We start from the raw sequence: 26,657 nt of genomic DNA on the forward strand, positions 1-26,657 counted from the left end.
TTGACAGATAATTTTATTATCAAATTAAGTTAAAGAAAATATGTTTAAACCTGAAGTACAAACATCATTTCTTATATTTATTTAATTTAAATTTGCCATTTTACAAAATGGCTTAAGTTGGCTTCAAAGGAAAATACGTAAGTGAGGCCATCGGTATGCCTTCTTTGGAGAAATGTCTACTTAGATCTTCTGCCCATTTTTTGGACTGGGTTGTTTAGTTTTTGTTTGTTTGTTTTTTGTTATTGAGCTTCATGAGCTGTGTGTACATTTTGGAGATTAACCCCTTATCCATTGCTTCATTGGCAAGTATTTTCTCCCATCCTGAAGATTGCCTTTTCATTTTGTTTATGGTTTCCTTTGCTGTGCAAAAGCTTTTAAGTTTAATTAGATCCCATTTGTTTATTTTTGCTTTTATTTTCTTTACTCTAGGTTGTTGTTGTTCAGTCACTCAGTAACATCCAACTCTTTGGGACCCCATGGACCTCAGCACAGATCTCCCTGTCCTTCACCACCTCCCAGAATTTGCTCAAACTCATTCCGTTGAGTCAGTGATGCCATCCAACCATCTCAACCTCTGTCATTCCCTTCTCCTCCTGCCTTCAATCTTTCCCAGCAACAGGGTCTTTTCCAGTGAGTCAGCTCTTCACATCAGGTGGCCAAAGTATTGGAGTTTCATCTTCAGCATCAGTCCTTCCAATGAATATTCAGGATTGATTTCCTGTAGGATTGACTGGTTTGATCTTGCAGTCCAAGGGACTCTCAAGAGTCTTCCCCAACACCACAGTTCAAAAGCATCCATTCTTCTGCGCTCAGCTTTCTTTATAGTCCAACTCTCACATCCATATGACTACTGGAAAAACCATAGCTTTGACTAGACGGACCTTTGTTGGCAAAGTAATGTCTCTGCTTTTTAATACGCTGTCTAGGTTTGTCATAGCTTTTTTTTTCCAAGTAGCAAGCATCTTTTAATTTCATGGCTCCAGTTACTGTCTGTAGTGATTACTCTAGGAGGTGGATCAAAAAAGATTTTGCTGCTATTTATGTCAAAGAATGTTCTGCTTATGTTTTCCTCTAAGAATTTTATAATGTCAGGCCTTACATTTAGGTCTTCATTCCATTTTGAGTTTATTTTTGTGTATGATGCTAGGGCATGTTCTAATTTCATTCTTTACATGAATCTGTTTAGCTTTCCAAGCGCCACAGAATATATAGAAATCTTATTACTCAAAACAAAAACAACCCAATTGAAAAATGGGTAAAGGACCTGAATATAAATTCCTCCAAAGAAAATATACAAATAGCCAACAAGCACATAAAAAATGCTAAACATCATTAGTTATCAGTGAAATGCAAATCAAAACCAACAGTGAGATAGAACTCACCTTCCAGGATGGCTATTTTTGTTTTGGCCACACCCTGCAGCTTATAGAATCTTAGTTCCCTGACAGACGATTGAACCTCAGCCCTTGGCAGTGAAATTATGGAGTCCTAACCACTGGACCACCAAGGAACTCCCAGAATGGCTATCATTCTTAAAAACAAAAATAATAAGTGGTGACAAAGATATGAACAAATTGAACCTTTGTACATTGCCGCTGGGAATGTACATAGTGCAGCTACTAAGGAAGACAGTTGGTGCTTCCTCAAAAAATTAAATACTGAATCACCACTACATGATTCATCAATTATTCCTAAGTGTATATCCAAAGAAATTGAAATCGAGTATTCAATGAAGTATGCATACACACATATTCACAGTAGCATTAGTCACAAAAGGTGGAAATAACCTAAATATCCATTAGGGATGAATGGATAAGTTAATTGTGGTATATTCATATGCTAGAATATTACTGTCATAAAAAGCAGTGAAATACTCCTTTTTACATAACACAGTGTGGGTGGACCTTGAAAACATTATGTTACATAAAAAAAGTCAGACACAAAAGGTCACATATTGCATGATCCCATTTATATAAAATATATAGAACAAATAAATTGATAAGGACAGAAAACATACCACTGGTTGCCCAAGAATGAACAGAGGTGAATGGTAAGTAACTGCTCAGTGGGTACCAGGTTTCTTTTTAGGATGATGAATACGTTTGGAACTAGATAGAGGTGATTACACAACATTCTGAATGTACTAAATGCAACTCAATTTTTCTCTTTAAGTGGTTAATTATTTGTGATGTGAATTTTACCTCAATAAAAAATTTATTTAAAAAGTAACAAACCCCTTAATTCCTTAGAAATTTACAAATGCTCTTTCAAATAACTCCTGAATCAATGAGAAAATTAAAACCAAAATTCGATTATTCAGAAATTAATGAAAAAGTAAGTTCTCTAAATCAAAATATGAGTGATATAACTAAAAACCTAGGCTGTAAATAAAGTCTAAATCAAATTCTCAAGATAGCAACACCAAAAACAAACTGGACCAAAAGAAGTTAGGAGAAGAAAATAGAGTAAAATCATAAACTATTTTTTTCAAAGCACCAACAAAAATAGTTATATACTAGAAAGAAAAAGTAAAGAAAGAAAGTGAAGTCACTCAGCTGAGTCTGACTCTTTGTGATCCCATGGACTACAGCCTACCAGGCTCCTCCGTCCATGGCATTCTCCAGGAAAGACTACTGGAGTGGGTTGCTTTTCCTTCTCCAGGGGATCTTGATCTTCCTGACTCAGGGATCGAACCCAGGACTACCACATTGCAGGCAGACGCTTTGACCTCTGAGCCACCAGATAAACCGTAAGAATACTGGAGTGGGTTGCCATTTCCTTCTCCAGGAGATCTTCCTGACCCAGGGATTGAACCCAGGTCTCCTGCATTGTAGGCAGTCGCTTTACCGTCTGAGCCACCAGGGAAATCAAGAGGAAAAATAAAAATATGTTAGTAATTAAGGGTCAGAAAAATGGCAAAATATTACCAATAAAATATTGTACATAAAATTTTCTTAAATCTAGAAGAATTAAAAGGTTTTGTAAAGCGAAAAAGTTAATTTAAAAAGTAGATACTCCTGAGACTAACATAACATTGTGCATTGTTCCAAAGTCCATAGAAGACATTGAATTATTATTGTCAAAGATTTACCATTTAAATGGGCACCAGGCCAGATGGTTTTATAACCAAATATCATCTATTTTCAGTGAACACATTTTCCTGTTATTCACACTATTTTAAATATCAGAAAAGATACATGTCTAAATTAATTTTATTTTGCTAATATAACTTATTGATAAAAATAGCACAAAAAGAACTTTTAGAGTAAATTTATCAACACATTCAAATATATCTAAAACAAAATGCTAGCAAATGAATCCAGAATTGTATTAATAGAGTAATACACCATAATGAAATAGGATTATTACCAGGAAGGCAAGGATTGTCTGACATTTGGCAATTTTTCAAAATATAGAACTCATTCTACAAACAAATTAAAGAAGAAAACATGTGATTACAACAATGTATACAAAAATACATTTGATAAAAATCAGTAGTCATTAGTAATAGTTAAGTGAATAGGAAAAAAGGGGAACTACATAAAAATAATAGCCTATTTACTACAAATAGCAAATGTCATATTAAAGTTCAAAATCTAGATCCATTTCTATTAAAATCAAAAATAAAAGAGGAAGACTCACCCTCTGCACTATTATAACATTATATTTGGGCTTCTAGCTAATGTAATAAGAAAATAAAATAAATAAAAATTTAAAATTAAACAAAATTATCATTTTGCATATTATATAATTGTCATGTACTGTGCTCAGTCTCTCAGTCATGTCTGACTTTTTGTGACCCCATGACTGTAGCCTGCCAGGCTCCTCTGTCCATGGGATTCTCCAGGCAAGAATACTGGAGTGGGTTGCCATTTCCTTCTCCAGGGGATCTTCTCAACCCAGGATTCAAACCCATGTCTCCTGCTTAGCAAATGGATTCTTTTACCACTGGGCCACCTGGGAAGCCTAGGTGTCTGGATACAAAATAATTATAAGAATAACTTCATAGCTTTTCTTTATACCCTCGGTAACCAGGTACAATACTTTGGCCACCTGATGCAAAGAGCCAACTCATCAGAAAAGACCCTGATGCTACGAAAGATTGAGGGCAGGAAGAGAAGGGGACGGCAGAGGACGAGATGGTTGAATGGCATCACCGACTCAATGGAGATGAGTTTGTCAAGCTCTGGGAGATGGTGAAGGACAGGGAAGCCTGGCATGCTGCAGTTCATGGGGTCACAAAGAGTCGGACAAGACTGAGCGACTGCACAACAACCAGTGGCAAGGACTTCCTAGGTGGCACTAATGGTAAAGAGCCTGTCTGCCAGTACAAGAGACGTAGGAGACGTGGATTCCATCCCTAGGTCAGGAAGATCCCCTGGAGGAGGGCATGGCAACCGACTCCCGTATTCTTTCCAGGAGAATCCCATGGGCATGGGAGGCTGGTGGGCTACAGTCCTTAGAGTCGCAAAAAGTTGGACATGACTGAAGCTACTAAAATGTCTAGGCACAAACTTAACATGAAGGATATAGGATTTAAAATAAAATTTTTAAATTGAGGCATAATTGATATACAATATCATAAATTTCAGGTGTAAAACAGAATGACTCACAATTTTTAAAGGTTATACTCCATTGATAATTATTATAAAATATTGGCTATGTTTCCTGTGCTGTACAATATACGCTTATAACTATTTGTATTTCTCTGCACTCTTTGGTTGGTGCAGGGAACATTACTGCTTTTATTTTGAAAGATGTGGCAGAGATTGATACTGACCTATCTAACATTCATTCTCATTCTCTTTAATAAAAGAAGCTTATTACCACTGAGAATGCCACTCAGCTTCTTCTATAGTCAGATATGACCATGAAATCAAGTTATGGCCAGTGGGATGTATTAGATGTTTTATGTGGGACTTCAAAGAAATCACAAAGATATTGAGGAAGTGAGTCCTTTATTCCTGCTGCCTGGAATGCAGATGTAATGACGAGAGCACTAGTATCCATTTTGGATCATGAAGTTACCTGGGATGACAGAACAGGAAGAAGGAGTCTAGATTCTTGATGACAGTGTGGAGTCACAACAATGACTCTAGTTACTTTTGGACTTGCTTGAAGTGAGTGAGAAATACTTCTGTCTCGGTTCAATTGACGTTTTGTGATTTTGTGTTATATTCAGCCTAATCTCATCCTAAATAATACAAAAAGAAAAACCTAGTAAATGATTTAATAAAATAAAATAAAGAGTCCTGTTGACCAATTTTCCCTTTCCTGAGAGTGAGGTTGGAGATAAGGAATCTGAAAACTTCTAGCTGAATATATAACATCAGAAATAGAGGTTACATGTTTTAAAACAAAACAGTCCTAAAAAAAAAATACAGTCCTGGGAAAATTACACATCTACTTATTCTTCTAACTTGGAATCTTACTTTAACCATATAATGCACTCTACAACTATTTATCTTGGGATCTGTTCATACTTCCAATTCCTCCAATAATGTTTTATCTTTTTAAAATCAAGTCCTTAATTACCAAAAAGTTCCCTGGGCTATGAAATATCTTCTCCATGGATTGCAGTATGTCCTGGCACATGTTCACTTCAGTAAAATGATCAGTGTATTAAAAACCCAACCAAGTGTCTGCAGAAGCCAGTGATGGCATGGCACCTCTTTTGTGGCATGTGTGAAATCTGCCCATCACTATAAACATTCTTTGCAACATGACACTTTGCCCTTATGTTCATTTCATATGTGGTGTTTAGTGTGATGGGAAAGCTGAGGGAAAAATGATTCTTTTTTTAAGGAATAGTCATATAGAATCACAACGTTAAACCTAGAAGGGGCTTCAGAGATCATTTTTTCAGACCCCTCATTTTACGCAAAAGGAATCGGAGGCCCAGAAAGGCCATTTGACTTTCTTAAACTCTTCTGGTTAATGATAGGTCCTGAAATAGAAACCAAGAGTCCGACTTCAAATTCTAGGTTTTTTAATTTGTTTCATCTATTAATGGATACTCTAATGATAGACTGGGCGGGGGAGAAAGTTTTTTCTAACTTTGCATTACAGAATATACTGTATTCTGGCTCACATTTAGCTGTTTAGCATCTAAGAGCAAAGGAATATTTTAGAAAACAAAACAGCATGCTCAGTAGCACTATGTGATTGAGAAAAGGCTTTCTTTGTAGAAGATGTTCATTGACCTTTTTGACTGGTTTTCCGCCTCCTCCCCACCAAATAGCTAAAGCATGATGATATTGATTCTAAGTTGAGTTTCCATCCTTATATGAAAAGTTAGCTTGGCACAGAGCTTGGCAGAGCTAAGTCTGACCAGCTGTGCTCTTAGCCACAGGGGAAATTAAGTGAGAGAGTGTGGCTGGTTCTGTACAAATCAATCAAAGTCTTTTGAAAATGGTCTTGAAAACACATACCAATGAAAGCACACAGGTAGTTGTCTTTTCACATAAACTAATTTTAGTCCTCATCCATAAGAGGCCATGGGCGTGGATAAAGAAATGATTGTTTTGGCCAAAATGTTCATTCGGGTTTTTCCACAAACTGTGAACGAACTTTTGGGCCAACCCAATAAGACGTTTTTCTTAGGTTGACTAATTGGTAATTCATATTTCTCCATCAGTTCCATGAGAATTTGGGGAGAAAGTGGCTAACAGTCTACTAATATTTTAAGTTAGATTTGTGTACATGTTTGCCATGTTGAAACAAAACAATGGCTACTGGCCTGACTTTTTTTGCCCATGCCCCATATATTTTTAAATATATAATTCAGTGGTTTTTAATATATTCACAAAGTTATGCATCCATTACCACTATCTAATTCCAGAGCATTTTCATCATCCCCTAAAGAAACTTCATATCTACTAGCAGTCATTCGTAGTCCCACCTCCCTTCAACCCCAGGCAACCACTAATTGAGTTTCTGATGCAATAGATTTGCCTCTCCTGGATATTTCATATGAATGGAATCATACAATACATGGTCTTTTCTGTCTGGCATCTTTCGCTAAGCATAATGTTCCCAAGCTTCATGTATGTTGTAGCATGTATCATTACTTCATCTTTTTGTATGCACTGTAATTTTTTAAAGGATGTTTCTTGAAACAAAGATACAAGCTAAATATTCCTTAATAGAAAATTTTGCTATTTTTGGAGGAGAAAATGAGACAAAATATTCAACACAGAGATTTGGCTTGACAAATAAGTATTAGTATATTGATGAAAAGTAAGAAAAAATTTAAACCCAATAATTAAGAACAGACAACAAAAAGCTTATGGGAACATAACATTATCATCAATACAGAGGTTTTTCTTTATAATCTTAGTGAAAATTAAGGTATATGTTGAATTAACATGTTATGATTTTTAATTTGATTTAATTTTTTATTATCAGGCAACTTTTTGCTTTTCTGAGTTGACACATGCCTCTGTCAGACAGAAAGAGAAGAGCAAGAAGGAGCACGAGGCTGCAGCTGAATTTAGAAAGTCAGAGGTGCTCTCATAGCCACATGAGATGAACAGAAGATTCCTTCCAGTAGGCAAGAGAGCAGAGTGCAGACAACAGATGTGAGAAGGTGCTCATAGCTGTTGAGTTCCAGCATCCTTGTGCTGAAGAAGGGGTGGTGCAAAAATGATTGACGTTCCCAGGGAATATAAAAGCCCTGGACTTCTCCCCAGCTGCTTGTCACACTGACCTGTACCATCTCTCAACTGCTCGTGGGGTTTCTGTCAACTAGTACTGGAAAGGACAAACTGTTTGGAGAATAATATTTTATTGTGACCATGCCAGAACCCACTAAGAAAGAGGGTAAGATTCCTCCCTAGATCTTTTTGTTGTACTTTTTAATAAAGCATGTGTCTTTTTTTGCTATTTTCAAAAAATATCTAATTTCTTAAAGAGACTATAAGATAATAGAATACTGTGACTTAAGGAAAAGAACCTTTGGAGTAGAAAGACCAGAGGGTAAATATAGGAAGAGTATAACCAATTAAAAAATATCTGATAATGATCATTTATGAAGGAACATTAACTGAAATGATCAAATTAGAATTTTATCATTAGTTGCAAAGAATCCTTAAAGTTTAATTTTCTTAGGTTCAGTCACAAATTTTTCACCTGTATTTACAGTTTGTGGGGAGTGGGAGGAACTTGGAATGTTTTCTTAAATAGTTAACAAATTTGTTCAAGATTTCAAAAAAGAATTTGTGACAGTATTTCCCAAATTGCCATATTTTTCTCCTAGAAAGACATTTAAAATATGCAGATGCAGTTATTTTTTGGTTTTATCAGTTTGGAGCTTTATTAATTATGACATTATTATAATCTTGCATGGGAAAAAAAATCAAACACCTGGGTTAAAGAATATCTTTGAATGTCAATGACAGACTATGTTCTTTAATGAGATTTATTGTAGGTAATTTCATAGTAACCGTTTAAAAATAATTAAGATGAAAATAATTTTCATTAGGAAAAATGCTTCCTCCAATAAACAGCTTCTCCTACCTATGAAAAATCAATATCTTAAAACTACTTATTAATAATATAAATAAGCTGAAATTCAAAATTACTAAAATAACTAATGAAAAACACAAATTAACAGCAGAAATGTATTGAATTTAATTTTAAATGGTAACATCTTTTAAAAATACTCTTTTCATTTGTGTTAGTCTTCCTTAGTGCCTACTAAATCTTTGTTTTTCACTTCTGCAAATAAAAGCAACAAACTGACAAACATTAGCAGAGAGCCAGAGAGCATAAAAATGGTATTTAGTTTTTTTTTATTTTTAATTCTAAAAACTGCTTTTAACCATTCTTTTGAGAGCCTTGAAAAAGATGCTTAGATGTTGAATCCAAAGTTGAAACACTAACCAAATTACCAAAAGTTTTTGAAATATATTTTCTTTATGTAATTAAGTAACCAGTGTTGACAGGCTGTGGTGATCAGTTTACAGGTTGGCTTTACTTAGTGGCGGAGGGCATTGATGGATGAAATCTTCTACCCGAAATAACCACACCAAATGCATGCATTAATATGGGAACTTAATCCTGACTATCAAGCAGTGAGTCCAGTCCCTGCTGAAGTGTCTTATTTGTAATGCAAATGATTTACTTGTGTATTAAGTGTCCTTTTCATTTGATCTGTCACTTGACTAGCCTCTTCAAGGCTTATTTGGATGAAATGCATTCTATGTTTCCTGACGAAGGACAGAATATTGTTTTAATATCCTGCATTTAGTGGATGAATTTGCATGTGTTACTTTAAAGCCCATTGGAAAATGACAAGAAAAGCTGAGAAACTAATAGGCCAATATGAAGAGCTGTAGAGCCTATAAAGCTAATTAAATTATTTGGATTGCTAGATGTGATAAAGTTTTCCTTTTTGTCTGACAACTCAATCTGATCCATTTTACTTTTAAAGACAATGAAACTAGCCGAGACAGGAGGAAAATATATCTTTAACTTCAGCCCATCCCCCCCCCCCCCCCCCCAAAAAAAACCATGTATAAATTTTGGCTATAAATCAACATACATACCAAAGTGCCCATAATCTTTTGCTATAAAAGCACTGTGGATATTCTGTGTAGGAGTTGCCCCCAGCACAGTAATTTTATACTCAGATTCTTTGGTTAGTTTAAATTTGGATGGTGGGGAGTCAGGATAAAGAGAAGGTTACTGATATATTTAAAATCCTTTGAGGAAGTACAGGGATTTTTTTGGTTTCCTTACCAGCAGAACTGATTTTTAAAGGAACTATACCTTGAAGAGTTTTCTTAATGAAATCATTGCATTTTTCTGTTGTTTACATCAGAAACATAAGGAGTATGGCAAGTCAGGGGCTATTCTGGTCCTTGCACTTCTCTCAATTAGTGTCATTTTTTCTGGGGTTGCACTACCTTGGTGGCTCAGATGGTAATGCGGGAGACTGGGTTCAATCCCTGGGTCAGGAAGATCTCCTGGAGAAGGAAATGGCAACCCGCTACAGTACTCTTGCCTGGAAAATCCCATGGATGGAGGAGCCTGGTAGGCTACAGTCCATGGGGTCGCAGAGTCGGACATACCTGAGCAACTTCACTTCACTACTTACTGGGCTTGGTTTTGTTCCATATACACCTGCCTCTGAAAGACAGCCTCAAGAATAAAATGTGCCGCCAAACCAGTTCTACAGAATCCTTTCAAACTATTTGCAGAAACACCCCCCTCAAGCAGGTTTCTCCAGCCCCTGTGGATATCCTTACGTCTCTTCCTTGGCTGGAAGAACCATGCCCAGGCAGAGCATGACCGCCTGCTGTAAATCTTGATGACACATGAGCTGCTTTGACCTTCCCAGGATCCAGGAGCACTTGACAACTCTTCAAAAGAGGCCGAGTTTTCAGCACCTGAAAGCGCAAAAGATGTCTCTCTCAAATGCCTCCCGACCTGCAGCGGCCTAATTCTGGGAGCTCCAAGTTGGTCTTGGGAGAGTTGGTCCTTCTAAGGAGAAGGGGAAGTATGGTTGTACTTTTAGACCTCAAGGAGGGACTCTAATGGAAGTAATTAGTCAACAGTCCTTACTTAGACCCTTCAGAATATTCTGGATGGCTCAGTAAGCTCTTTCTGAGAAAGAAAAAAAAATTTTTTTTTAAAAAGGAATAGCTTCCCTGGTGGCTCAGACAGTAAAGAATCTGCTTGCAATGTGGGAGACCCAGGTTTGATCTCTGAGTTGGGAAGGTCCCCTGGAGAAGGGAATGGCAACCCACTCCAGTATTCTTGCCTGGAGAATCCCATGGACAGAGGAGCCTGGTGGGCTACAGTCCATAGGGTCATAAATTGGTGGACATGAATGAGCAGCTAACACTTTCACTTCATTTCACTTTGTCCTCTCCACCTCTACTTTATATATTTATTCATTGTAGAACTATACTATGTGTTCTGCCAGTTCCGAAGAAAATGTCTGTCTTACACTTTAGATTGATGCAGATCTGACACCCAGTAAAAGTAAGGTGTTCTAATCAAACAGTGAGAAGGACGTTTCAGATTTGTGGGAATCTCCCAGGATGTCTTGCTGATACATTCATTTACCTATCATCAGTGAATTGAGTGCTTACTATGAGCTGGTTGCTGGGATTTCAGAGATACATGCAACATGGTCTCTGCTCTAAAAACCCTTATTGCCCCTGGGTCTCACTGAGTAAAGAAGTCATCTTTTGCTGAAACTCTCTTTTCCTTTCAAAAAGGGGTTTTATCAACATGAAGTTAAAAACATGCAAGAATCTTATGCTATTAATAATACTTTTGCCTACAAATAATTTCTTAAGAATTTTTGCTCTGTACTATGTAATGATTAAAACCATAAAATCTGGTTCTTTAATATATTTAGACAAATTGTTAACTGTCAGATGCTATAGAACCTAGAAAAACTCTTTTCTAAAACACCAGGTTAAGATGTTAATGTGAATTTCACTTTTTGTGATATATCAGGCCCTATTATATTTCATGCACTTAACTTTTAGGAAAAAGGCAAAAGTTCCTTATTGGTGCTTGCGGGTCATTCAAAACACTTTGAGGGTGTCGTGGCAGATTTCTCATCTTCCTTGTAAGATCTTTTGTTGAAAACTCAAACATATGGCAAAACACACCTTCATTGATGATCAGTTTTAGGGGCCATTCTAATAACTCCAAGGATCAAAAGTATGGCATTGTTGCTACAGATTCGTTTGCTACTTCAACATGCAGTATCTATCTATTCTATCTTGATCTATTTCAGTAAGCTTAGGTGGGAACATGGTCATGGAGAATAACTATTTCAGTCCATAGGAGCTTTTCCTTTGCTACTTCTTTTTCTTGGTCACTAGAGATTTCACTACATTTAAGGTTCTGCTGAGCCCCAAACCCATCTGAATGCAAAGCGGCATTCATCACCTCTTACCTATTTCCCAGCATCACTCAAGGCTTAGTCATCATCAGAAAAGGAGCCTTGGTGACAGGAAACCTCTCTCTCATATATACTCCTTGACCTTCAGTTTCCACCTGGAGGAGAGTGGATGGTCTATTTCAAACACCAAAGTAAATTTGTCTTTGGAGAAGTCATATTACATATAGAATATTATTTTTCTCTCAAATCAGAGAAAAGTAGGGACTTCTCTGGTGGTCCAGTGGTTAAGACTGTGCTCCTAAGGCAGGGGGCCTGGGTTCCATCCCTGGTTAGGGAACTAGATCCTACATGCAGCAAATAGGACCTAGTGCAACCAAATAAATGAATAAATATATATTTTTTTAATTAGGGAAAAGTGCATTTGTTGAAAGTAATGAAAAGAAAGGGAGAAGAGGGAGGAGGTATTTGATTGAGGGCGGTTATTTTCCTTCAAACTTCATGTGGTTCATTTAGGCCACATTGAAGATTTGGATGAAGAATAAAGAAGTTGCATGAATGAATGCCAATGTTTCCCCCCACCCCCACCCCAAAAAAACTTTGCCAGGCTGTATTGGCCATGCACAGTGTAGATTTGAGCTATCTGCTGTAAGAAGGAATACTCTTGGGCTAATGCATGCTAGAGGGGCTTAATACTTGGCAAAATCATTCTTTTTCAGTAGCATGCTTTTATGACTATCCGACTGCACCTGTTAGGAAGATAAATAAAGGACTGGCCAATTCTTTCCTCTCAAGCGCCCTAAATATATCTCTTAAAAAAAAAAAAAAAAAAACTTTGAAAAAACAAGTTGTATCTTTGTTTCTCATCCAGTAAGTTTGACGAAGTCTCGCCTAGGCCTTGCAAAGAGCAGGGGTAAAGGAGTTCCTGAGATGAACAAAAGTTAGGCTCTCTGGTTATTCTGGACCCCAAGAGAAAGGAAAAAGAGAAAAACATAATCTTTGCTCTCTCAATGCTACCCTTTATTCTGGCCTGCGATATAGCCTTGAAACATTTTAGATTCCTCATGGACACACACTTCACAGAGTTCTCTTATTTTTAGCTATTTAGAAGTATTCCTGAATTTGACATGAATGTTAGAATAAACTGCCCAGGCTGAAATTACTCTAAAGAAATGCTTGGACTTAAAAATAAATAAATAAACTATCTTTTAAAAAGCTTGAGTGAACATAAAATGATGTTTTTGCAATCTTTTTGGAAACTCATAGATGCTTTCTTTTAGAGAGAATTGTGGAAAGAGGCTGTCATGAAAGGAAATAGAATGCTGTTGTTTCACAGCCCTAGAAAGCAGTTTTGTTACTTTTGCTGAAGTCTTGTATGATTGTTTAATTTAAAATTTATTTTTCAACTCTTTATGGCCAAGCAGAAGAATTTTTATTGTTAATAATTACAGTTTTATCTGCTTGCTTCCTTAATTAGTCTATGAAACCTATATTAAGAGAAACGAAAATACTCTTGGCAGCCCATGACTTCTGTGGTAATTCTAGACCTCATCTCTAGACATACTTGGGTGTGTTAGATAATAAAGAACAGAATTAAAGTTCTAGCAATAAAAAATAAGCAGAAAACTTTTAATTTCATGTGTATTCCTGCAGAGATATGATATGTCTTTTTCCTTCTTTTTTTTTAATCTTTATTTATTTACGGCTGTGTGGGATCTCAGTTGCAGCATGTAGGCTCCAGAGCGTGTGGGCCCGTGGACTTAGCTGCCCCCGGCTTGTGGGATCTTAGTTCCCTGGGCAGGGGTCAAACTGGCATCCTCTGCACTAGAAGAATTCTTAACCATTTGGACCATTAGGAAAGTCCCCCATTTCAGTTCTTGAGGGGGACAGATGTCTTTCCTGGAGTCCTTAGCTTGTTCAGAATATGTTCAGTCACTAAGTCATGTCCAACTCTTTGTGACTGCATGGACTGTAGCTTATGTAGGGAAGCCTAATACACAGAAAGGTAATTATTGAAATACAGTGTTTTTGAGTTAGGTTAATCACAAAGTAGGTATCGCTTATTCAAGAGCAGTTTTCTAAAATTTAAAAGCGTAGTGATTAAGAAAAACGAAACTATTAAAAAGAAGAAAAAACTTAATCACGTAATTTCCTGTGTGTGTGTGTGCTAAGTCACTTAAGCTGTGTCCAACTCTTTGTGACCCTATGGACTGTAGCCCACCAGGTTCCTCTGTCCATGGAATTCTCCAGGCAAGGATACTGGAGTGGGTTGCTGTGCCCTCTTCAAGGGAATCTTCTTGACCTAGGGATCAAACCTGCATTTCCTGTGGCTCCTGATTGCAGGCAAATTCTTTACCACTGAGCCACTGGGGAAACCCCTTAATTTCCTACATGCATGCAAATTGTCTCATATTGGAGAGAAAGCATCTGTCCCCACAGCTTTTTATAAAGACAGCCTCCAAATATCAAAGTGATGACACTGTCACACCCAAATCTCTTCTTTGTGGATAGGCCCAATTATAATTTACAGAGTATGTTTGTTTTGGACAGCCACACAGATAGACAATAAGCCAAATTTTTAGGATGTTCCCATGCAAGGGGTGGATTAATTATGCACTTTTACATGCATTTTCAGAGTAAAGTTTTAGATTCTATCCAACTGGGGTGTGAAGTGGTTTATTTGGCAAAGAAAAAAAGACCAGGATCATTTAATCCCACGTGTATTTTTCTCTCTAAATTGAGTTCCCAATAAGCTAACTGAAATCTGACTTTCATTATGCCTTTCAAGTCTGAACTCCACTTTGATAAGATTTTTGCCCTTTTATACTGCCTAAGAAATCTTTTTATGGACCAATTTGGCACATCAATACAACACCCAAAATTATGTTTATTTATATGTCAAATCTTTTAATTTTGTTTTTTGACTTTTACTTTAAATATTTACAAGAGCTTGGGGTTCAATTTTTTTTCTTTTTCTTCAAATCATCCAGTTTTTCCTCTCTCTGTGTGTGTATGTGTATGTCAAATCTTTTAATTTTGTTTTTTGACTTTTACTTTAGATATTTACAAGAGCTTGGGGTTCAATTTTTTTTTCTTTTTCTTCAAATCATCCAGTTTTTCCTCTCTCTGTGTGTGTATATGTTTGTCACTCATTTGTGTCCAACTCCTTGCGACCCCATGGACTGTAGCTCGCCAGGCTCCTCTGTCTATGGAATTCTCCAGACAATAATGCTTGAGTGGGTTGCTATTCCCTTCTCCAAAGGGTCTTCCCAACCCAAGGATCGAACCAGGTCTCCTGCATTGCAGGCAGATTCTTTAATGTCTGAGCTACCAAAGAAACCCAGTTTTTCCTCTAAATAGCATCAAATCTCTAAGTTCCTCAGGAATTCTTTGCTTGCAGCAAGTATTAGCTTTCGCCTTCTATAAAATTTTATATATCTTGGAACAGAATGTTCTGCTTTTAACTAAAAATTCACCTTATTATATAATTCTACAATTTAATTTCTCATTTTTTAAGTTACATGTCTCTAGACTTATTCTTCATCCAGTATGTATTTTGGCTTTTTTTCTTATGTATACTAGGTAATATTCATCATTAAACATAGTGACATAAAGTTAACTATTCACAGAGCATTCTAGACAGCTCAAATTCCTGCTGTATCATGAATCGAGTTAGTTACACTTCACATGTCTCAGTTTCTTCATCTGTTAAATGTGAATAATAATAGTAACTAGCTCACTGTTTTTTTGTAAGAATTAAATAAGTTAGGTGAAAAGCTGAGAATAAACCATTAGCATGTAATAAGAACTTAAGTCCTTTCCTTCTAAAGCAGCAAACTCAGAAATTTTGTCAAGCTTAAGGTATTAAATGCCTAAAGTTTAATATAAACTTTGAGGGCATTTCTGCCAACACATATCAAACACTGTAAGGTATGTTACAACCACAGTTCACCTCTCTGCCTGGTGTTAATATTTATAATACGGTCCCAAACAGCTGTGGTTACGATCATAGCCATCATTGCCACCACCACAAGTATTTCTCTCTTTTTAGACTTGAAGTAAAATATCTTTGCTTTCACCCGTGGAGGCTCAGATCAGAGGCCTACACTTTAGAGCGTCTGTGGTGTCCATGCTGAAATGTGTCATGTCCAGCTGGGGGTCCCCAGTTGTTAGTGAGGTGGTGATAACCATTGTGGGGGCATGGCCTTTCCCACTTAGATGAAAGAGTCACCCTGCACAGTTGAACATGTAACTGTATCCTCCACCAAGGGCTATAAGGCTTGGGTGTGGGGGGTGGGCATTAAGATTTCTCTTCCCACCCGGGGTGCTATTGGCAGGTGGGGAGTTTTCCTCTGGTCTGAACATTTCTGAGATAGCCACATAAAGAACTCTCCATGACCGTGTATGAATACAGTGGGTGATTGATTGAGTGGCGGTGTTTACTGCTGTGGAATTTCATTTTTATGACCCCACCTGGCATCAGGCCTGTCGTTCCTCTATTTTTAAAAAGTCACCCAACGTGAGGCCCTGCAAGGCTTGGGAAAGGCCTGTAAGTGGTTTATTCCGATAACCCTATAACCACAGAAGAGTAATATGATTGTAGGGATGGTCTACTCAGGAGCAGACCCGTCAGGGAAAGACAAAATGGGTGAAAGGGAGAAATTGTTAATGATTCAAATCATTTTTCACCTGTGCTAAATTTTTAAACTTCAGCTTGAGGAAAGCTTCTTCTATACCACTATACTCACCTAGGTTACTCCCAACCATCACTTCGTTCTTACTTTAAAATACATTAAGAAGAACAATAAAGAGACAAGTAATCAGATCTTAGCAAAAGATCTCATTTTCATCCAGCCCCATGTTAACAGCTATTTGTTGTTCTGTGATAATCACCAGACTTTAATCTTCCTGTGTGGAATGACATCTTAAGTTAAAACCATGTAATTTGAACAATGGAAGAGCAAGTTAACTAGGAAAGGGAAAAAACCCTGTGGATTCAGGGAATTTCCATCAAGTTAACTAATGAGTCATTGAAAATTTACTACTTGATGTACAAATAGACTCCACCTATTCACAACCTTAAAATATAGTTTTGGGGGATATGTGGCCACAGTAAATATTAATAAATATTAAATTGAATCAAATTTGGAATAGCTGGAGTTGATGAATTGTTAATATCTCATTTTTTTCTTGAACCTTATTATTTCAACCAATTTGGATATAAACAGACTTAAGATGCAGTATGTTACTCCTTGTTTTGAAAAACAAAGTACAGTGGATATAATTTAACTTTGTCATCATTTATAGATATCAGTTATCTTACCACATGATATCCGCAGTGCTCAAATTATTTGTCTTTTTGTTAATGAGGCCACATTGGTTTGTATTCTGAATTTGTGTCCAACTTTGGATAGCTTTCCTGTTTCATCCCTTGCCAGAAGGCTGCTGTCTTCTTTAATTACTCTTACTAGTCAGTGTGTGAAGCTGTCCCCTTCTCTTCCCTCTGTTGTTTGCTTTGGATCCTGGCCAGGTCAATAATCTAGTTGAGCAGGACTACACTGCAGAGTACCCCATTTAAGGAGGCACTCATTCTCAAGGTCGTGCAAATGCAAGGTCCAGACCTGAGTGTCAGTGCCTCTGTAAGTGATGCTCCTTAGTCACCTGGCTCCCCTCACCCTAGTTCCAGTTCCAGGGCTGGGGACCCAGGTGAGAGGTCTTCTCTTGGGAGTAAAGCATTTGAGCTCTCAGAGTGCCAGGTAGGAGGAGCTTGAGACAATTCATTTTGCTCTTCAGAAGCCCTTATAATTTGCTGATCAGCAGCTGTTATCTGGATAAGTAAGGTTGCTAGATAGCTGAATTCTAAATAAGGGAGGTGATACTAGACAATATCACCCTTTTGTTCCTATTAATTATGTACACTGTAGAATAAGTTACTGCCCCCAAATCAGTCTGTGGCTTTTATTTTGACTGATTCACTCATTTTTATTAAGCAAGGCTACAGATATTTCCTAAATGATTCATATGACATGAGTTTATTTTTTTTAAGTATACACACACAAAATAATTTTCGAAGATTTACCATAAATTCTAAATAATTCTCAAACTTTTCAGTCTCAGATCAATTGGCATTCAGTAATTGCTGATGACATTAAAAAGTATTTATTTATATGCACTCTATTAATACTTACTGAATTTGAAATTAAAATGGATGAACTTTTAAAGCATAAGAGTACAAAGCACATGTTCTATTAGCTGCCAGAGTGTTAACATCATCACACATTATATATCTTTTGGAAAACTCCACTGCCTGTTTGTGAAAGAATGAGTAAAAAAAGGCATAAAATGTCTGAGCATTATTATGAAAATAGTTTTGACCACATGGACTCCTCAAGAGGATTTCAGGGGCTCTTGGGGATCCCAGATCATACTTTGAGAATTTCTGTTGTAAGTCAGTATATAATTGCCTCTAAAAAATGTATCAGTTCAGTTCAGTTGCTCAGTTGTGTCTGACTCTTTGCAACCCCATGAACCATAGCATGCCAGGCCTCCCTGTCCATCACCAACTCCCAGAGTTCAACCAAACCCATGTCCACTGAGTCAGTGATGCCATCCAACCGTCCCATCCTCTGTTGTCCCCTTCTCCTCCTGCCCTCAATCTTTCCCAGCATCAGGGTCTTTTCAAATGAGTCAGCTCTTTGCATCAGGTGGCCAAAGTATTGGAGTTTCAGCTTCAGCATCAGTCCTTCCAATGAATATTCAGGATTGATTTCCTGTAGGACGGACTGGTTGGATCTCCTTGCAGTCCAAGGGACTCTCAAGAGTCTTCTCCAACACCACAGTTCAAAAGCATCAATTCTTCAGAGCTCATGTATAATCCCCCCTTAAATTTCAAGGTATAAAATCCTGACCTGTGGCCCATAGTGAATAGAACAAGACACAAAACAATCATATAATTGTGAAAACACTAAATTACATCTAATTTGTGTACGAAAATCTTGATCTCTGATGCATAAGCAATATGGTCAGTGCAAATCCACTGTCATTCCTGTTTGCTAACTTTTTGGTGGCTTTTATGATTTGTATAATCAAAACTTCTCTAAGTGCAATGAATGTCCCCATGTAGACAATATTTTATATTAAAGTGGTTTCCATTGTGCTGTTATATAGGCATATGAGAGATGGGCTGTGACATGACTTGTGCCAGACTTTACTATCAACAGTGTTTATTGTATATTTAATCCAAAAGAGAAGACAATGCTTTAGTACCAAAAGTTACAAGAGTTGGCCAGATAAAACCTTATTTACCACAATGTTTGCAATATATAAAGCATTCACATATTTTATTTCAAACCAAAAATTTGACTTTTAGGGAATTTCCTGGTGGTCCAGTGGTTAAACCTCCATACTTCTGCTGCAGGGGATGTGAGTTTGATCCCTGGTTGGGGAATTAAGATCCCACATGCCATGTAGGGTGGCCAAAAGTAAATAAAAATTAAGAAAAAAAAAAAAGAATTTGACTTTGAGAATAAGAAATAATAATTAAGAATAGCATGCAATTTTCTCCTGCACCCCAGGTTACCAAAGGATGGTTTTAGCACACTTGTTTTATGCAAAAAAAGTGACAGAAAGCCACATAAACACAAAAAAAGACGTTTAATGATAACAACTGTTATTATGTGTTCTTATTTTCTCTTCTATGCATATTAACATATTCATATAATGTAATTATGCTCTCTGTGCTGTTAAAAGCCTAAATTAAATTGCACATGAGGGCCCATAAAATAATTTTTAAGTAAATCAAACAGTATATTATTTGAGCTGTGAGCCCATGGGAGGAAGAGACCTGGGTTGTTTATATCATTTTGGTGTATAGACACAGAAAGAGAGGCAGATTAATGCCTCTTATTAAAACTTAGCATTTTTTTCCCCTTTAATGTATTGACCATGGAACCCTTGATTATGGAAAATAGAAACAGACTGCATTGGAGGGAGCCAACCATTTATGGAGTACCGGGTGCCTAGTCTTTCAGCAGAGACAAGAACCACATATGGGCTGTCTCTTTGATAGCGGCCACCGGTGCCCGTCAATTAGAAGGCCCTGGCACTAACTGTGCGGGCCTGCCATTGGCGGCATACCTGTGCTTCTTACAGTAGGTGGTCATAGGAAAAATCCACCATAAATAGATCAAGCCCTTTAAAAGCATGTCAGTGTCGCAGAGGGAAAGAAAGGCTATATCCGTGAATTAGGGAGATCAAGGACAGCCGCCCTTGCTGAAGGAGCCTTAGTTGCTGGGTCAGAGTCTGGATGATTTTTATGTTGTCCATGAAAATATTTCCTGGGTTTAATTTTTCAGAGTATACCGATTTCTTTCTTTCTTTCTTTTTAATTCAAAACTATTTAAAGACAGCAACTTACTTAACCCTGCTTCTTGAGTCCATCCTGTTGGTCTGTTTTCCAGTGGAGACAATGGGGAAGGATGGATGAAGGGGACAAAAAGCCAACTTTATTCACCTGGGAGAAAAGTCCCACGGAATTTGCCTTTTTTTTTTTTAATTGAATGTGTTACAATACTGCTTATTTTTGTTTGTTTGTTTTCATATTTTGGTTATTTGGGCCACAAGATAGGATCTTTGGCCACAAGATAATTTTGGCCACTTGTAGGATCTCAGCTCACCAACCAGGGATTGAACCCACACCCCCTGCATTGGAAGGTGAAGTCTTAACCACTGGGCAGCCAGGGAAGTCCCTGGCCTTTGGTTTCTGAATAAGCAGAAATATAGCAGCCGTTGGAGAAGGAAATGGCAGCCCACTCCAGTATTCTTGCCTGAAGAATTCCACGGACAGAGGCGCCTGGTGGGCTCCTCTTTACAGTCACAAAGAGTCAGACATAACTGAATAGACAACAAACAACAACCTCAATAGATGCCTATTTGCTCAAATCTCAGAAATTAGGGAGCTTCCCAGGCCTTGTATTTCCTGACTGTTGCAACATGGTAAAGCTGGGTGATAATGGGATTGGCATAGTTGGCTGAGGGTTATTTGCTGAGAAAACTAGCTTAGATTTTGAAAAGGCAAATCCTTAGAAAGGCAAGAGGTGGTGCTTTTATTTATTCATTTACTTGACTTCGCTGGGTCTTAGTTGTGTCACATGGGATCAAGCTTCCTGACCAGGGATTGAACCTGGTCAATCTTAGGAGGTCAGAGTCTTAGCCACTGAACCATCAGGGAAGTCCCCAAAGCGTGTTTTGGAGGTCAAAACTCTGGTCCTAATTGCTCTTTCAAGATGGAAGGTATGTTGACAATAAGAAGAATCTAAATGATGAAGTTGGGTGTGTGCCTGGGAGAAGTCAGCCAGCGAAAGGGTCACCAGCGGGAGACATAGTGTACCCTGTGGGTAAGGCAGACGAAGAAAGCTGCCCTTGGAGTGCCAGGGGATGGTTCTTGATTTCTTGGCAGTGAGCAGAAGGGGCTTTTGTGTGGGTAGAAACAGCCTGCCAGTCAACTATATTTATAGAGCACCTGCTGTGCGGAATTTAAAAGGAGGAGGAGACAGGCCTTGTCCTCAAGAAGCTTGTGATCAAAGAAGTGCATGTACTGTGAACCCATTGCCACTCACAGTCATGTTTGGAATGGGAGAGGATTCAGCGATACTTACGGCACAGTCTGAGCCTCCTTATTCAAAGTGTGTGTCATGGACCAGCAGCACTAGCATCAGTGGGGAGCCAGTTAAACATGCAGAATCTGGAACGCCCCCAGCAGATCCCCAGAGTCAGAACCTGCACTTGACCAAACCCCAAGATGATTCGTGTGCTCATAGCAGTGTCAGAAGCACCAGAAGGACTGTGGAAGTGCTGAGTCTCAAATATTTTGAGAGAGGAAAGCCTTCTGGCTTGGTGATTTAAACTGGTAGAAAAGCTACTTAATTTACCTCTGAGATTCTTAAACAAGGGCATCTCATCTTAGCCACCTTTATAAACCCCATCCTTGTTAGATTCATAATGAGGCTCAATAAATTCCAGTTGTGTGGGAGCTTCTTTCTACAGTCCCTAGTCAGTGGGAGTACAGTGGAAATCGTTGTGAATGAATTATTGTTATAGAGGCAGCTAACGGATTTGGGGAACGTGCAAATGATTTCTGGAGGTGTGGGCAAAGCAGGGCATGACAAAGCCTATCAGAGACAAACATATGAGTAAGAGAAATACATGAAGAGTTTTTTTTTTTTTTTAAGGCAAAAGCGGGGATGTCTCAAGGCCCCAAAATATACCCGTAGTGGCTTCTTTTCAGACTAAGTCATGTGCTACTTGGCTCTCACCATTCCTGGTTCCTCATCCCTTCAGGTTTAGAATAGCTGTAATTCTTTGTTTTAAATGCCTTGAAATCTATTGAGAGTTCATCTTCTTATGCTTCTTGTTCCATCAGGATTGATTTAATTGATCAATTTACTTAATTGTGCAAACTCTGTAATGCATATGTGTGTGTGTGTGTTGTTTGTTAAGTTGCTTCGGTCGTGTCTGACTCTTTGCGACCCCATGGACTACAGTCCTCCAGGCTCCTCTATCCATGGGATTCTCCAGGAAAGAATACTGGAGTGGGTTGCCATTTCCTTTTCCAGGGGATCTTCCTGACCCAGGGATCGAACTTGAATCTCTTACATCTCCTGCACTGGCAGGCAGGTTCTTTACCTCTAGAGCCACTTGTAGAACTCATCAAAATATTAATTATTACCATTTACAGTAGAAGAGTGAGGGGCCTCCCTCCTTCATTTAATACTCGGATGCTTCCTCAGATGCTACTCCAATCCCAAACATGGTCTAACGTGATGTAGCCCATGAAATAAGGCAAATCTCAGGAGGTAGCACGTGAGGAAAGACAGGAGTGTCATTCTCCCAGGTGTGTCATGACGAAATCATGATCATAATGTGAGAACTGTGAAAAGAGAGAGAAAGTATCTATGATGTTTATTGCATTCCCTGTCCCTGCAGGAACCCCTTCATTCCTGCCAGCAACCCTTGAGATGAGTTCTGTTGTTATTGCCATTACTCAGATGAGGAAACTGAGGCATATTCCACTCCTTGGGGCAACATCTAAATGAGGCGATGTGGCCTTGACCATCAGACCAATCAGTTCAGCAGGGGAAAACACAGTGAAATCTCTGCAAAGTCCATCAGCCTGTTTCTGCCTCCACAAGAGTGACCAGCTGAGAAGGGAAGTTCACTTCCATCCTGAAGAGGCCAGGTACCGCCTCAAGCAGACCTGGGTCAGAGCCTGGTTCCACCCTTCAGGGGCTGTGGGACCCCACAGGGCCTCAGTCCCCATCTGTAAAATGAGGATAATGATAATACTGACTCAGAGTGTTGTAAGGATGGTAGGAAGTAATATACACTAGGTCTTGCATGCAGTGAGTGGCCGATACATGGTTGTTATTTATTTATTCCTCCTCTGGCTGTAAAATAATGGGGTTTCTATGATTTTAAGAAGGAAACACTCTGGCTCTGCCTACTCACCAGGCAGGCATGCGTTTTCCTACTTCTGTTTGCCACAACTACCCTAAAATGCACCAGCAGTAATACCCTATAATGTTTCTGTAGTTCTGAGTATCTGACATAGTTGACTGTTAGTGATGGATGAAATGTGGATTTGTTGGAAGTTGAACTAAGCCCTTTAAATTGTCAATTTGGTTTGTTTTGGGGGCTGTTACATAGAACCCTGGGGCTACAGAACATCACAAAATGGAAACATCACAAAAATGAAGAATACAGAGTCAGGGCATTTTTACAGTTTCAGCGTCCAAAAACATTCTTTTTTGTTTATTTAATTAGAATTCACCCTTGGCCTTTATTTCCAAAAAAAAGATTTTAAGCAACCACAGCTTTCCTTACAAAATGGGCCTTTGTTTACAAAGATGTTGAGAAAGCATGGCCAATTTGATAGTTCACACAGTGACCGAAGAATCCCTTGTTAAGTTTCTTAATCAATTCATTTAAAGTGGTTTTAACAATAAGAAGAGGTACTAGGGAGATAGGAAAGGAATCAAAGATCCCTGTTTTTGTTTAGTTGAAAGGGACAGGAAACATAAATATATGGGACTTCCCTGGTGATCTAGTGATTAAAATACTGCACTTCCAACACCATGAGTGCAGGTTCAATCAGTGGTTGGGGACCTAAAATCCTGCATGTTGTGAGGTGAGGCTAAAAACACCCCCCAAAACAAAGAAGAAACACAAATATATGGAGGCAGCTGGAAAATTATTTTTTTCCAGTTTATAAATATTTGTCTAAATTTCCCTTATTTCTCTCAATAGTGTTTTATGAAGTTCTGCATAATAATTTTACACATTTTTAATTAGGTGTATTCCTAGATATTTTACTTTGTGGACTTTATTCTATAGTAAAATAATGGTATTTTTTTTTTTTACAACATTATTTTCTAACTACCTCCAACCTAGCAACCTTATTAAGGTAACATTATTTTAAAATATTTGTTTATAGATTCAGTTGAATTTTTGTGTGTGTGTAATAATTCCATCTGAGAAATAATAAAATAATTTTCCTCCATTGTAATCCTTCCACATTTTTTTTCATATCTTACTGCATGATTTAGAAACTGTTAAATAATTAAGGAAAAAAGAGTGTATTATGAAGTGGTCCAGAATGCCTCCAGAATAAAGAAGGGGAACAGAATGGTATAACCAGCTCTGAGAGTCTTTAAGAGAAATGTCAAAAAAACCAGACCAAGATTGCCAAAGAATAATAATGGTAATAGTTACTGCTGCCAACTGTAGGGCTCTCTCTACACGCCAGGAACTGTGCTGTGCATTTTACATAGGATTAGCACCCTAAGAGCTCATTTATCTTATTATCCCTATTTCATAGATGAGCATGCCAAGACTGACAGAGATTAAGGAACTGTCCTTGATTATACAGCTCCTAAGATGTGGAGTCAGGGTTCGAACCTAGGTCTGTCTGACACAGTCACATGTAGAGAAAAAAATAAAAGGTCATTTGGGGAGAAGATCATCACTCTTTTCAGTGGCAGAAAGGTCAGAAGGTGAAAAAAGAAACCACTCTAGAACAGAGGGGCCACCAGTGGTAGGAGGTGCCTGCCAGCCATGGCTTTGACCTTTAACCTGAGGAGTGTAGACCAACCTAGTAGGTAACGGGAGCCTTCAGGAGTAGAGTAACAGGCTGAAAGACAGTGAGAGCATACGAAAACCTGCCGTCGTGGGGAAAAGAGACTAGAAGGCAGGGAAACGTGTTTTTATCTCTTCATGTATTTTTTAATCAGAGTATAATTGCTTTACAATGTTGTGTTAGTTTCTGCCATACAACGTGAATCAGCCATAGGAATACACATATCCCCTCCCTCTCGGAGAAACTTGTCTTAAAGGGAGCCAGGAAGAGGTCCACGGGCATTGGATGACAATGGCCCCGTCCAAAAGATAGAGTGTCAAAGACATTGGCTCCTCACTCTGGGTATTCTGATAGCCATGTGCAGCCTCAGCTCACCCAAAGCTGAGAGGTCAATATTAGATTTCCATTGCCACAGCCAGAGCTCTGAAAATAAAATCCTTTGACGGAGGGTTTCATCTCCGGGTTGACACTGGCAGGAAAGATCCTTTCCATGACGTGGCAAAGAAACGAAAGTGTTTCTGGTGTGCCATCTATGGGACGCTTGTGCTTTCACCATATCGCCAAACCATATCACATCCTGCCTCGTTATCTTCTGCCTGTCTATATGGTGATATGTCTTCTCTCCTTTGGTTATATTTCCCAAGTAGTAAATTGTAATATACATGTTTATGGTCATTTGGATGAAAATGCAGTAATTCTGGAATTTAATTTAATGCATTTAATTTAACTTAATTAAAATGCATTTAATTGTGGAATTTATACCTGGCACAAAACATTAGTGATGAAAAAAGACATTGTTGTCTCCTGGCAGCCCTGAATTCCTCCTCTTTTCATTTGCTGCTCTTGCAATGCAGGCTCCTTCTTCTGTCTCCTCCCAGCCTGCCTAGACTAAAATGGGGCACCTGACCTGCATGGTGATGATTCTCAGACCAAACTGCTTGTTGTGAGGTACTGTCCTCTTTGCTTGGCAAGAGCCACTTGTGGGAAAAAAATATGGAAAATCATAGATCTGGACAAAGCTAAAACTCCTGGGATCCCACAATATACTTCTACTACAAAAAGTTTTCTTTGATGTTTATTTATCAAACAAAAAGGTTTTTTGTTTTTTTTTTTTAAAAAGGATCACGTTCATTAACTCTCTCTTCCTGCCCTAAAGTAGGAGCAGCTGATTCAGATACTCATCACTAATTCCCTGTTCTGGGCATCCATGGGGATTCAGCAGGGGAAATTCTATGCACATTGTTCATAAGATATGCCTTTAGCTACTTGGATATACATTCTTTTATTTTACTGGAATATAATTGCTTTACAATGTTGTTGTGTTAGTTTCTGCTGTACAATGAAGAGAATCAGCTATATGTATGCATATACCCTCTCCCTCTTGGATCTCCTTCCCACCACCCTGGACATATATTCTTCAGTATAAGTTTCTTTAACAGACTTTACTGCCAGATTGCTATAATCCTGGGTACCCAAAGCCAAGTATAAAAACTCAAAACCAGAGCCCTGAGAACTTAGGATAAGTGTAGGCAAAATATCTCCAGGCAAACAAACTTCCAACAATGACTGTGACTATGAGGGGGGCTGGTTCTCTTTCCCAGTGAACAATGGTTTACTTTATGATAAGAGGAAGTGCTGCAAAGCCAGAGGACTTTGTTCTCA

At 38.2% G+C, this 26,657-nt stretch overlaps 1 protein-coding gene across 11 annotated transcripts in view; it reads left to right on the top strand.

Annotated features, from left to right (window-relative positions):
* The first annotated feature begins 7,685 nt into the window (after positions 1–7,685).
* The window catches only part of MYBPC1 (myosin binding protein C1), a 100,771-nt gene continuing 81,799 nt past the window's right edge, over positions 7,686–26,657 (top strand). For 8 of the 11 annotated variants that reach the window (XM_061417068.1, XM_061417072.1, XM_061417074.1 and 5 more), the window contains exon 1: positions 7,686–7,821. In XM_061417068.1, the coding sequence (XP_061273052.1) occupies positions 7,797–7,821 (25 nt within the window). In that variant the 5' untranslated portion in view covers positions 7,686–7,796. The remainder of the gene's footprint in view (positions 7,822–26,657) is intronic. The other 3 variants (XM_061417076.1, XM_061417079.1, XM_061417073.1) reach the window with 1 other exon arrangement.

This window comes from Bos javanicus, chromosome 5, assembly GCF_032452875.1.
Source record: "Bos javanicus breed banteng chromosome 5, ARS-OSU_banteng_1.0, whole genome shotgun sequence".
Lineage (NCBI taxonomy): Eukaryota > Metazoa > Chordata > Mammalia > Artiodactyla > Bovidae > Bos > Bos javanicus.